Source organism: Colobus angolensis, unplaced genomic scaffold (genome assembly GCF_000951035.1).
Source record: "Colobus angolensis palliatus isolate OR3802 unplaced genomic scaffold, Cang.pa_1.0 Scaffold213, whole genome shotgun sequence".
NCBI classification, from domain to species: Eukaryota; Metazoa; Chordata; class Mammalia; order Primates; family Cercopithecidae; genus Colobus; species Colobus angolensis.
This window is the reverse complement of record NW_012115300.1, coordinates 447404-461718: the sequence shown is the minus strand read 5'-3', so window position 1 is coordinate 461718 and position 14315 is coordinate 447404. Positions and strand designations below refer to the sequence as shown.

Genomic DNA, 14315 nt, shown 5'->3' with positions numbered 1-14315 from the left:
TTTTCTTTCTTTCTTCCTTTCCTTTCCTTTCCTTTCCTTTCCTTTCCTTTCCTTTCCTTTCCTTTCCTTTCCTTTCCTTTCCTTTCCTTCTTTTTCTCTTTCTTTCTTTCTGTCTTTCTTTTTCTTTCTTTTTTTTCTTTTTCTTTGAGACAGTCTGGCTCTGTCGCCCAGGCTAGAGGGCAGTGGTGCAATCTTGGCTCACGGCAACCCCCGCCTCCCAGGTTCAAGCGCTTCTTGTGCCTCAGCCTCCTGAGTAGCTGCGATTACAGGCACGCACCACCACGCCTGGCTGATTTTTGTATTTTTAGTAGAAATGGTGTTTTGCCGTGTTGGCCAGTCTGGCCTCGAACTCATGGCCTCAAGTGATCTGCCAGATTTTTGTATTTTTAGTAAAGACAGTGTTTCACCATGTTGGCCAGTCTGACTGCGAATTCCTGGCTTCAAGTGATCTGCTGGCCTTGCCCTCCCAAAGTGTTAGAATTACAGGCATGAGCCACCTTGCCCAGCCAGTAAATTTCTAAGGCTAGAGTTTAGTTCGTAATAGTGTACCGGTGTTGGTTTCTTTTTTGACGTGTGTGATGGAAATATTAAGGTGTTAACATTAGGATAAGAGATACAAGGGTATTCTGAATTGTCTTCGTAACTTTTCTGCAAATCTAATATTATTTCAAACTTAGCTTACTACAGAAAATAGACTTTCGCAACTGAGGCTGTTCGAACTTTTAATGAACAGAGCATTCTGATGTTTTTTAAACAATTCAGGATAGAGAAATAAAATGCTCTTTAGTTTATTTTAAACAGCTTGTAAAAATCTTGGGTTTATGAAATGGGACCTCTGAAGCTACAAAGACACAAACCCTAAGAAGCAAAAATTCTACCCACCTACACAGGAAGATAGAAGATGACAGTAGAGCTTCTCTGCCTCTGGTTAGTTAGGAGTAGAAAAGAAATAGCCACTGAGATTAAATCCTAGGCTTGATTTTCAACGAGTTTGGAGTTTGAAATGTATACCTGCAAGAGTAATGGAATCCTCAAATTGAGAAATGAATGTAAATGCTGACTGGGTGCGGTGGCTCACGCCTGTAATCTCAGCACTTTGGGAGGCCGAGGCAGGCAGATCACTTGAGGCCAGGAGTTCCAGGCCAGCCTGGCTGACATGGTAAAACATCGTTTCTACTAAAAATACAAAAATTAGCCCAGCATGGTGGCACACACGTGTAATCCCAGCTACTCAGGAGACTGAGGCACGGGAATCGCTTGAACCCAGGAGGCAGAAATTGCAATGAGCCAAGATTGTGCTACTGTACTCTAGCCTGGCAACAGAGCCAGACTCTGTCTCAAAATTAAAAAAAAAAGAAAATGTAAATTTTCATTTTAGATCATCTAGCAAAAAGTTTTTAAAACTGAATTTTGGAGAAAATATAGGGCTAGGTAGTTAATTTTATCAAACACATTTTTATCTTGAAATTTTTATATTCTTGTATTTAAGATACTGTTTCTTCAATTTATTGTAATTTTTAAAAAACAGAACTTTAATTTGCCCTGCTTTTATAGGAAAAAATATAGCAAATATTGAAAACAGTGGCCATAAATTCTGGAAATACAGGGAAGTATACACATTAGTTTAATGTGACAATACTTGGTAAGATTGTGGCTTTGAATACATCATACATCGTATGATGTATTCAGCATGTTGTCCCTCATTCTCAGTGGATGGTTCAGTACACAGGTTCAAATTGCAAGAGCACTGCATTAATAGTTTCATCAATCTCTATACATGCATGTATGATTTACTGTCTCAGATGATTTATGTCAATTGTTTTTACTAAATCTGGGTAAACCTGGATTTGGAAATAAGACTATATTCTCTGTGCAAGTGTATGGAATTTGAAAATATGCATTTTATTTTAATCCCAAGTTAGGAACTAAAAACCTACCTTTTTTCTTATAAGACTGTTACTACTACATCTCAGGCAAATTCTCATTTTCATAATGCATATCTTCACAAATTTCAAATTTTTCAGGGTGGAAATTGCCCAGTTGTACCAGATGTTGCTCTGCTTAATATTGGTGCAATTTGCTAGGATTCAGATTCTGGCATTGCTACTTAATTGTGTGACTGTGGATAAGTTGATTAACCTCACTGCATTTCAGTTTTTTCATTTATAAAGTATTAATAATATGTCATATAAGGTTATTGGGGGGATTAAAGAAGTTAATAGATACAAAGCACACATGGCACATGATGCTATTTTCTAACTGCTATTATAAGTACACTACTATCAGCTGGGCGCGGTGGCTCACACCTGTAATCCCAGCACTTTGGGAGGCCGAGGCAGGCGGATCACGAAGTCAGGAGATCGAGACCATCCTGGCTAGCACGGTGGAACCCCGTCTCTACTAAAAATACAAAAAATTAGCCAGGCGTGGTGGCGGGCGCCTGTAGTCCCAGCTACTTGGGAGGCTGAGGCAGGAGAATGGTGTGGACCTGGGAGGCGGAGCTTGCAGTGAGCCGAGATTGCGCCACTGCACTCCAGCCTAGGTAACAGTGAGACTCTGTCTCAAAAAAAAAAAAAAAAAAAGTAAGTACACTACTGTCTCCACCCATAGTATTTTTTCTTTTGTTATTTTCATATTTTGTTTTCACTTCAAGTGTTTTGACTTTTTGTAATATAAGAATATTAAATTCTTGCAAGAAAATTTCTTTGAAATTTTTGAGTAAAATGATTTTAATGAAATGAAAGCTATGATTTACATTACTAGATCACCAGTGTGAATAGAATTACAAATAAATAGCCTCTTTTATTTTTATGTGGTTTATTTAGAGTAGGAAAGTAGCTATTGTAACTCCCTGGTCTATTGCACTTTTTGCAGTTCCCCTTTTCTAATGCTTTTATCCTACAATTAGCCGTAAGGTTTTTGCTTTTTTCCCCCAAAATTTTGCTTTTGCCCCCCAAATTAGTGTTTATTTGTGTTCAAATAGATACAGTATTTGGAGGTAGTATTTAGATACAGTACTTAGTTACTAAGGATTATGTTTGAAATCCTTGATATTGTATGTATTTGAAGTTTAACAGTGGAATTTAATACTTTAAAACAAATGTACTTACAACCCTGACACAATGTAATCATACTATAAGACTGAATACTTGTTCCATGATTGCTGGTCTTGTACATAATGTTTTTTGTTCTGATTTTGGAATTGTCCTCAAGACAATCTCATTCAACGTTTATTCCTTTATTTATTTGTTTTTAAACAACTAAAAAAAAATTTACAGTAAAATTTTACAAATTGAGTTTCATTTATTGGTATAGTTTTGTTATTTGATAGTATCACTTTTTATATGGCAAAGAAGCTATGATTTGCTTTTAATAAGCTTATTGTAAGTATACCATTAACTTTTTCATTTTGAAAACTGTATTTCTTGTTAGAATAAAACTATGTAAATTTCTTTTTTAGGAAAGAATACCCACCTCATGTCCAAAAAGTTGAAATTAATCCTGTAAGGTTAAGTCGGCTCCAAGGTGTTGGTAAGTGTGCAGTTTTGTTACACCTGTGAAGGATTTCAAATTGCTGTATGAAAAGTACACTGGAGATATGATGCTGGCTTTAGAATATTCCCAGGTATAATATATATATATGAAAAACCATTTTTTATAACTGATTTGAGAATTTCTTTAATGGTAACCTGATACCTGGAACAGTTGCAGTTAGGTGATTACAGTTTGAAATCTTTTGATTATTTTAGCATTTTTGTTATGTTACAAATGCAAATAGTAACTGTAGTTGAGCTATAGCTTTGAAATTGAGTTTTATTAAACTGTGTTATAATGTATTATGTAATTGTGTTTCCACTTACTGGTTTTGCTCCTAAAATTTAGAATAGATTAGAGAAATACTCAATTAAAAAGAGACCACACCTGCTACAACTGTGTTACTAGTAGATATTGGAAAATCATTGTGAGTATAAATTTATATTCATACTGAAATATTTTTCAATATACTGGTTATTAATCCAAAAAATAAAATAAGGGCAAATAACATTTATAAAAAATATATCATCATAAAATCAGTTTTCATTATCTAGAATCATGATTCTTAATGTGTGTCCATCTTGTTTTTCCAAGGCCTTTGCTTGTTTAAATAGCTCTGATGGCTGTTAGTTCTAAAATAGAATAATTTTTAAAAGCTAGGTTTTTCTGATAGCTGAGAATGTGCTTTTAAAAAACACCCAGTTTTTTTTTCTACTTTGGGTGAAAATCTTTTGTGCATGTAGTGAACGTTTCTCTCTTTTATGAAGTGAATATTCCAAACTTGTTTCATCCTTTCTTAATAATGGGCAGTTTTTATAGATGTGAATTATTATACTTTACATACTAAGCATAGTTATGCTAAGTTTATTAAGTTTAGTAATAGTGACTACTCTCTTCTGTTATTCTGTTATACTTTAAATCTTTATTGAGCTCTTACTCAGTTATATGCTGAGTCCAGTGCTTTGCTTTCATTATTTACTTTTATCCTAGCTTTCTGTTCAAGGTCCCTATAAGCTAAAAAACTTCCTCAAGGACATAGAGCTAGTAAATGACAAAGCTTGTACTGGAACTCATGTCTGTTTGATGCCACATCCAACACTCTTAAACACTGTACATTACTGTATTCTTGCTCTGTCACAAGGAAGGTTACTTCTAATCCTCAGAACTGTACAAAAGGTGTTATTTTTATCTTAACAAATGCATTTCTGGCCAGGTACGGTGGCTCACGCCTGTAATCCCAGCACTTTAAGATGTCAAGGCAGGCAATCACTTGAGGTCAGGAGTTCAAGACCAGCCTGGCCAACATGGCAAAACCCCATCTCTACTGGAAAAAAAAAAATACAAATATTAGCTGGGCATGATGGCACATATCTGTAATCCCAGCTACTCAGAAGGCCGAGACACAGGAATCACTTGAACCCAGGAGGCAGAGGTTGCAGTGAGCCGAGATCGTATCACTGCACTCCAGCCCAGGTGACAGAGTGAGACTCAGGCTCAAAAGTGAAAAAAAAAAACATTTCAAAGACGTTAAGTGATTTGGCCCACTAATAATGGTTTTAGATGCCAGTCAGCCAGGCTTGTTACAAATAATTTTTAAAGCTTATTCAACAACATTCATTAAGTAAATAAGCATACTCAAGTTAAAAGAAAAAAGAGCATGCTTATTTACTGTTCTTTTAACTTTGGTTTTTTGTTTGTTGTTGTTGTTGTTGTTTTGAGACGGAGTCTCGCTTTGTAGCCCAGGCTGGAGGGCAGTGGTGTGATCTCAGCTCACTGCAGCCTCCGCTTCCTGGGTTCAAGTAATTCTCTGCCTCAGCCTCCCGAGTAGCTGGGATTACAGGCGCCCGCCACCACGCCTAGCTAATTTTTGTGTTTTTAATAGAGACAAAGTTTCACCATGTTGGCCAGGCTGGTCTCGAACTCCTGACCTCGTGATCCTACCACCTCGGCCTCCCAAAGTGCTGACATTACACGCATCAGCCACTGTGCCTGGCCCTTGACCTATTATTTTGAAATAATTTTAGGCTTAGAGAAAATTTACAAAATTAATACAGAGACATACATGTTTATTTTTTCACACAGCTTCCCTTAATGTTAGTATTTTATAATCCTAGTACACTTATCAAAACTAAGAAATTGGTGTGAGTATAAGATTCTTAACTAAGCTGTAGAACTTATTTAGATTTCACCAGCTTTTCACTAATATCCTTTTTCTGTTCCAGGATTCATTCTGTCATCCCACATGGCATTTGTCATGTTCTCTTAGTTTCCTTCATGATTTTGAAGACTAGTCAGTTGCTCTGTATAATGCCTTTCAATTTGGTGAGGATGATGTCTTAGGATTAGAGTAAGCCTATGTATTTGGGGCAAGACTTCCCAAGAAGTGATGTGTGATCTTCTCAGTGCATCATTTTAGGGGTTCCGTGATGTTGAGTATGTCTTAGGATTGGTAGTGTTAACCATGATCATTTGGTTAAGACACTCTCTGCTGGGTTTTTTCACTGTAAAATTACTATTTTCCCTTGGTACTTAATAAAGATTTTAGAAGAGATATACTCTGAAACTGTGCAGATATCCTGTTTTTCTTCAAACTTTCACCCACTGATTTTAGCATCCATTGGTGGATCTTGCTGGTATCAGTTACTGCTTAATGTTTGTCTAATGGTGATTTTCTGTTTTCTTCATTTCTTTTACATTTATTGATTGAAAATCTTCTGTAGGGAAGATCTGTACTTTCCTGATGTATTTGTTGATAATTAATTATTTATACCTGCGGACTCATTGTTAATAAATGAGGGTTTTATGAGTAATACTTGTAAACCTTAGGAGAGGAATAATGATATATTTAACTTGTAAACTTTGTTTTCAGCTTCTTTTGTGTTAGGTAGGTACATGTATGCTTGGGTGTAGGATAAATAGCAATGCTATAATAATATTGTATATATTGTTATATGAAGATTACATTTTATTTCAAAATTTCCTTTGGAGATGATTTTTAAAACATTGAGATTTCAAACCACAGGATCACTAATTACTTGCATAACACCAAGCATAATTTTTTCCTAAACGATATCATGGTCTTTCTAGTTAACACTCAACATGATTTTCTTTATTGTTCTTTTTGCCTTATTTATTTTGAATTTGAGGCACTTAGTAGGATTTTTTTTTTTATAAGTTACAGCCACATATCAGTACTTACCAGCATTGATAAGCAGTTCTTTACTATAAAATTAAAGTTTGTAAACCATTAAGTGTGATTTTTGGTCAAATCACATGTCCTGTTACTTTTTTGTTTAGTTGCTTTAAAATTATTTTCTAAACATATAGAATAACAACTGTTAAGATCTCATTTTTCTCCCCACTTACTCTGTCATTTGTTTCTTAAACTCCCTTTTTTTTTTCAGTCTGTTTTTTTGTATCCTTGCTAGAGAGAACAGACATATACTGTCTCTGAATGTACTTTTAATTATATTCTTCGTGTAATTACATTATGTAATTACAACTCAATCACCTAATTTAGCACTACTTAACACACGTTAACTTTTGCTTTTTGTTCGTTTTTAAGACAGGGTCTTGCTCTGTCTCCCAGGCTGGAGTGCAGTGACATGATTATGGCTCACTGCAGCCTCGACCTCCTAGGCTTACATGATTCTCCCACCTCCACCACCAAGTAGCTGGGACTGCAGGCACGTGCTGCCACATCCAGCTAATTTTTTTGTATTTTTTATAGAGATGAGGTTTCACAGTGTTGCCTAGTCTGCTGTCAGACTTCTGGGATCAAGCGATCTGCTCGCTTCAGCCTCCCAAAGTGCTGGGATTGCATGTTTGGGCCACTGCTCTGGCCACATGTTTACTTCCAACCAGTCAGGGAAACTGTTGTTAACATTTTAATATATAACTTTCCAGACCTTCTCTATGCACATATACTCGTTTTTTAAATTGATACACAGTATTCATACTGTGTGTACTGTTCTGTATGTAACTTGCTTGTTGACTTTATGATACCTAGTTTTTACACTCTCATTAAAAGATGACAGACATGGAACCAGCATAGAAAACACAATTCAAGGAAGTTTAAGAATGAAATGCACCAGCCATGGTGGCTTACACCTTTAATCCCAGCATTTGGGGAGGCCAAAGCAGGAGGATCGCTTGAGCCCAGGAGTTTGAGACCAGCCTGGGCAACATGGTGAAACCCCAACTCTCCAAAAAAATACAAAAATTAGCCAGGTATAGTGGCACATGCCTGTAGTCCCAGCTGCTTGGGAGGCTGAGGCAGGAGGATCACCTGAGCCCAGGAGGTCGAGATTGCAGTGAGCCACAGTCGTGCCACTATATTCCAACCTGAGCAACAGAGTGAGACCATATCTCAGAAAAATGAAAAGAATCAAATGATTCTTAAGTTTATGGAGGACTTCCTTACAAATTTTTTTTGACCTCATGATCTGACCCCCTCAGCCTCCCAAAGTGCTGGGATTACAAGCGTGAGCCACCATGCCCAGTTGCAAATTTGTATATCCAAGTTTCTATAATCTTTTTTAAAATGAATGTGTTGTGGCCCACTATGTTTATATGGCATAATTTTGTTTTCAATGTTTTGACATTTAAAATACTATTACTGTACTGGTACATTCATGTTATATATTTGATATATTTCTTTAGATCAAATCCCTAGAAATAAAATTTCAGGGACAAATGATACACACATTTTTAAGACGATATGTTAATGCCAAAATGCCTTGTGTAGCTGGGCACAGTGGCTCACGCCTGTAATCCTAGCACTTTGGGAGGCCGAGGCAGGCGGATCACTTGAGGTCAGGAGTTTGAAACTAGTCTGGCCAACATGGTGAAATCCCATCACTATAAAAATACAAAAAAAAAATAGCCGGGCGGCCGGAGAATCACTTGAACCTGGGAGGCGGAGGTTGCAGTGAGCTGAGATCACACCACTGTGCTCTAACCTGGGCGATGGAGTGAGACTCCATCTCAAAAAAAAAAAAGAAAAAATGCCGTGTAAAAGTGGTTAGCTCCCAGCACAGTATTACTTGAGTCGGCCTATTTTCTCCCACTTTTCAGCAACATTAGATTATTATTATTCTTTTAGTCTTTGCCAATCTGATCAAAATGTTTTTCCTTTTTTTTTTTTTTTTTTTTTTTTTGAGACAGAGTCTCGCTCTGTCGCCCGGGCTGGAGTGCAGTGGCCAGATCTCAGCTCACTGCAAGCTCCGCCTCCCGGGTTGAGGCCATTCTCCTGCCTCAGCCTCCCGAGTAGCTGGGACTACAGGCGCCCGCCCCCCCGGCTGGCTATTTTTTGTATTTTTTTAGTAGAGACGGGGTTTCACCGTGTTAGCCAGGATGGTCTCGATCTCCTGACCTCGTGATCCGCCCGTCTCAGCCTCCCAAAGTGCTGGGATTACAGGCTTGAGCCACCGCGCCCGGCCAAAATGTTTTTCTTATATTTTCTTCGTAACTGGTGAGATATCTTACAGGTTTAATGGCCATTTGAATTTTATTTATGTCTGTCCATTTATTTATATGTCCTTTGCCTATTTATTACTTATTTAGCAACTCTTTGTTATCTCTGATGTAGATATCTTTCTTTCCCTTTTGTGGTTTTTCTGTTACTCCTTTTCTTTTCTTTTTTTTCTTTTTCTTTTTCTTTTTTTTTTTGACAGAGTCTCACGCTTGTTGCCCAAGTGGAATGCAATGGTGCGATCTCAGCTCACCTCAACCTCTACCCCCCAGATTCAAGCAATTTTCCTGCCTCAGCCTCCTGAATAGCTGGGATTACAGGCCTGGACCACTATGCCCAGCTAATTTTGTATTTTTTAGAGGAGACGGGGTTTCTCCATGTTGGTCAGGCTGGTCTCGAACTCCCAACCTCAGGTGATCCCCCCGCCTCGGCCTCCCAAAGTGCTGGGATTACAGGTGTGAGCCACCATGCCTGGCCTTACTTTTTTCTAACGTTGTCAAATAGTAATTGTAGTTGAACCTGTTGTTAAAGTTGGGTTTCCTTAGTGTTGTGTTTAGTAAAGCTTTTCCAACCCTGGAATTTTAAAAATATTCACCTTTATTTTCCAAAAGTCCTTATAGATTTATTTTTATTTATTTACGTGTTTTTACATGTAAATCATTTTTATTTAACAGCATTATTTTATTAATTAACTTTGTTTTCCCTCAGTGCGTTTGGGTGAATGTCAGGAATGCTTACTGAAGTATTTAATAAATTGCTCTAGGAATCAATTTCAACTGTATTTTTTCTCCTCATATTTTTGGAATGTTGTGGGGTTTTTTTTAAGTAGTTTACTTCGCAAATATATTTGTAAGTTTTCCACTGACAGGTATGATTATTAATTCAAGCTTGCCTTGTGTCTTCATAAAATGACAGTGTCTGTTTTTGGGAAACTCAAGGGCTAGAGAGACTACAAACTTGTAAACGTACTGTTGTAGAGTTGGAAAGTAGTATGTAAAAGCCAATTTAAACTGTGGTATAAAGGAGTGGTCACTGCCCTTTTCTGGAGTTTTATTTAAATCTTCACACACAGAGATGATGCCAAGCATGGTGGCTCATATCTGTAATCCCAGCACTTTGGGAGGCCAGGGTGGGAGGATCACTTGAGCCCAGGTGTTCAAGACCAGACTGGCCAACGTAGTGAGACCCTATCTCTATAAAATATAAAAAAATTAGCCAGGTGTGGTTATGAGCACCTGTAGTCCCAGCTACTCAAGAGGCAGAGGTGGGGGGATCCCTTGGGCCTGGCAGGTGAAGGCTGCAGTGAGCACAGGTTGAGGCTGCAGTGCACTGTGATCACGCCCCTGCGCTCCAGCCTGGGCTACAGAGTGAGACCCTATCTCAAAAACAAAACAAAACAAATGTAAGTAAAGCTGAGTTTTGAATCGTTGGAGTTTGACATACCAAATTGAGGAGGAAAAGCTTTGCACCTAATGAGGATGGAATGCAAAGGCACAACAGGTGAAAGAGTCTCATCTTATTTTAACAAATGAAATATTTGATTGGAGAATGGATAGAGGATAGCCAGAGTTGAAGCCATAGAAGTAAGTAGAGGTAGATTGTCACGCTAAAGAGTTTTTACAAAATCCTATAGGCCAAAAGTATAGTATATAGCCAGAAGTGATTTTTAAAGAAGATAATGAGAATGTGATAGATACATGACTTTAGTTTTGTTTTACATTGAAAGTCAGTTAGCAGCTATATGATGGAGAAAACCATTTTTTTTAGTTTGTCTTTCTCTTTTGAAAGATTATAAAAAATAATGTAAAAGCAAATACATAAGCATTATAAAAATAATGGTTTGTATTCTATCACTGTCCTCTGGGTACTTATTTTTCAGCATATTAGTATCACAACTAAAATCTCAAATAAGAAAGTTAAGCCTCTTTCTTACCCTGTTTCTCCCACAATTTCTATTATGAAAATGTTTAAATATGCAGAAAAGTTGAAACTTCTACAGTGAACATGTGTGTATCTACCACATGGATTCTACAATTAACACTTTTCTGTTCTAGTCATCCCTTTATACGTTAATTCATCTTATTTTTTTGATGCATTTTAAAGTCGATTGTAGATGCCTGGTATACTTCTAAACACTTCAGTGGGCGTATTATTAACTAGAGTTCAATATTTGTTTACAGTTTATTTTCTTTTGAGGGCTTGTTTGGAAGTTCTAGCAGGGGAGCACAGCTACTTTATGTACCCTTGACCTTGACCCAAGACCGGTCCTCCTCTATCAGAGATGGTTATCCTCTTCAACCCAGCGTGCAGCTTTGGAAGGGATGCTCTGGGAGCGATGAGGGAGGAAGTAGACTCCCACTAGCCAACCAGATCAGTGCAGTTACCCCTGGCAATCAGTGGGGTGACAGATGTCACAGCCAGATCGCCCTCACATTCTTTCTTTTGAAATAAAATTTACTACAATGAAATACATAAATCTTAAGTATATAGTTCAATAAAATTTGAAAACTACATATCCGTTTCTAACCAAAATCCCCACGAAGACATAGTACAAATAGTATCAGCACCTTAGAAAGTTCCCTCATGTTCTTTCACAGTTAGTCCCTACCTCTTCCCCCTCAAATGTAAGCATTTTTCTGATTTTTCCTAGCATAGATTAATTTTATCTGTTCTAGGACTTCATGTAAATGGAATAATGCACTGTATACTCTTATGTGAGGCTTCTTTCACTCAGGATCTTCTTTTGATATTCATCCGTACTGTTGCTTGCATCAGTAGTTTGTTTCTTTTTAACATTGCATTGTATGGGTATACCAAGTTATTTATCGATTTTCCTGATGATGGACACCTAGGTTGTTTCCAGTTTTTTGTCTATTAAGAATAAAGCTGCTATGAACTTTCTTTTTTTTTTTTTGAGAGGGAGTCTGGCTCTGTCGCCCAGGCTTGAGTGCTGTGGCCGGATCTCAGCTCACTGCAAGCTCCGCCTCCCGGGTTTACGCCATTCTCCTGCCTCAGCCTCCCGAGTATCTGGGACTACAGGCGCCCGCCACCTCTCCCGGCTAGTTTTTTTTGTATTTTTTAGTAGAGACGGGGTTTCACCGTGTTAGCCAGGATGGTTTCGATCTCCTGACCTCGTGATCCGCCCGTCTCGGCCTCCCAAAGTGCTGGGATTACAGGCTTGAGCCACCGCGCCCGGCCTGAACTTTCTTTTTATGGAGGATCTTTTTTTTAACTTGATTTTTTAAATGTGTTCTATTTATATCCAACCTGTATATAGATCACTCTTACCCAGTAATATCTTCCATAGTCTCCCCTTTTGTGCATACCTGGAAGTAGTGTAGTGTATTTAAAAAGACATTGAGCTAGGCTGGGTGTGGTGGTTCACGCCTGTGATCCCAGCACTTTGGGAGACTGGGGTAGGTGGATCACCTAAAGCCAGGAGTTGGAGACCAGCCTGGCCAGCATGGCGAAACCCTGTCTCTACTAAAAATACAAAAACTAGCCAGGCATGGTGATGCATGCCTGTAATCCCAGCTACTCAGGAGGCTGAGGCAGGAGAACTGCTTGAACTCCTGGAGACAGAGGTTGAGTGAGCTGAGATTGTGCCACTGCACTCCAGCCTGGGCGACAGGGCAAGACTCCATCTCAAAAAAACAAAAACAGACAAAACAAAACAAAACATTGAGCTAGAAAATCTAGAAGGGAGTATCCTAATCTTCATGTTCCTACCACAGGGTCTTTGGTAAATACTCTTTATTCTCTTTCTCATCCCTGTAAGAGGGATTCAGCATAATGTCATATGGTTTTCATCTTAAATACTTCTCTGGAGTAATCTGTTGGGGATTTGAGGCTACATCAGCCTAGCAAAAATCACTTCTGTGATCAGTTAGCTAGTAAAACTTCCATGGGCCACTTATTAAGTATTTGCCATCCTTGAACCGGTCCAATCTTAAGCTTTTTGCAATTTTATGTTTCTGCTGTAATTTGAGACTAGTTCATTTTTACTTGAGTTACCAAATCTTCTCAAGTGTTTTCCTCTTCTTTCCCTAGAAAATGGAATCCTAATGGAATTTCTTAACCCTGAGGCTAACATTTTTTGTGTTTTTTTCTTGACTCTCTGTACTCTAGTTTCCTATAACACTGTCAGTCATTTATCATTTCTCCTCATGACGTTGGTTTCGAAAGTCTCAGCTTAACCTTCCTAATTGCTTCCTTTTTCTATCTCTTTCCTTCAGAACCTTATTAAAAACCTTGATTTAGGTAGGGATCAGAATTGTAATGTCATTTTTCTCTATTATCAATTAAAATTTTGCATTGTATCAAAGCTTGGGACATTTGTTTCCCTCTTGTGATGGTAGAGAAAATGTAACATGGACATGATGATATAGGTATGGTGAAGAGAAGAGTGTGATTACATAATCAAGATGAAATGATACTGTTTTTTTAAATGTCAGTCTCCAGGATGCAGCAGAAAACTAATTAGATACATGTTTGAGCAAAATAATGTGCAAAGATACTGTGTGGCTTAAAAAGATTAATGAAGTATGTTTATAAGGAAAAAGCTTTCCTTTGGGTGCCCTATCAAATTTAGTAAGGCCAAAAAAGCTTGTAGGGGCTTTTTTTTTTTTTTTAAGTTTTTCAAATAATTGGTTGTGTGTTTCAGACAACTGTGCTTATTTTCTGGATTCCAGAATGTCTGCCTTCTTCTTATAGTGTCACAAAGTAACTTAGCCTTCATAAAAATGATAACACCTGGATGCTCTGGACTGGAGCAGCTGCTCTGTAACCTCAGATTTTAGATCTCTGGAGAAAAAAAGCAGTTTTTAGTTACTCTCTGGCCAGAGGCTAAGTCCTTATGGTTCTAGATCTGTGCATGAGTCATTATCTCTGTGTGTCAAAGGTTATGGCATTTTCAGAGATGACATAGTGACAGTGTCTCTTCCTCTGACCCCTGTAATTTCATTTTTTTAATGTGTCATATAGTTTTATGTTTCTCATGTAATTCATTAATCCAGGAAACATTTATTAAGCCCTTGTGCAGTTTCTAGATGCTGGGAAAACACATGACTAAAACATCATTTCTGCTCTTCCCAGCACTGGCAATACAATGTGGGAACAGAAGTACAAATAACAATAAAATGAGAGCTATGAAAACTAAGGATTGCTTAATTGTGTGTAGAGTGGGGTAGAGGCAGCTTCTTAACAAAGAAGGGTTTGAATTCACCACATAGATTGGCAGAGCTTCACTTATGAAAAGAACAGCGTATGTGAGGGTGAAAGACAGAACATATGAAGAAATGAACCTTTC

At 37.8% G+C, this 14315-nt stretch overlaps 1 protein-coding gene across 3 annotated transcripts in view; it reads left to right on the top strand.

The window, feature by feature from the left end:
• SENP6 (SUMO1/sentrin specific peptidase 6) overlaps nt 1-14315 on the top strand; it is a 121105-nt gene that overhangs the window by 44223 nt on the left and 62567 nt on the right. For all 3 annotated transcript variants that reach the window (XM_011942935.1, XM_011942934.1, XM_011942936.1), the window contains one exon: nt 3461-3531. In XM_011942935.1, the coding sequence (XP_011798325.1) occupies nt 3461-3531 (71 nt within the window). The remainder of the gene's footprint in view (nt 1-3460; nt 3532-14315) is intronic.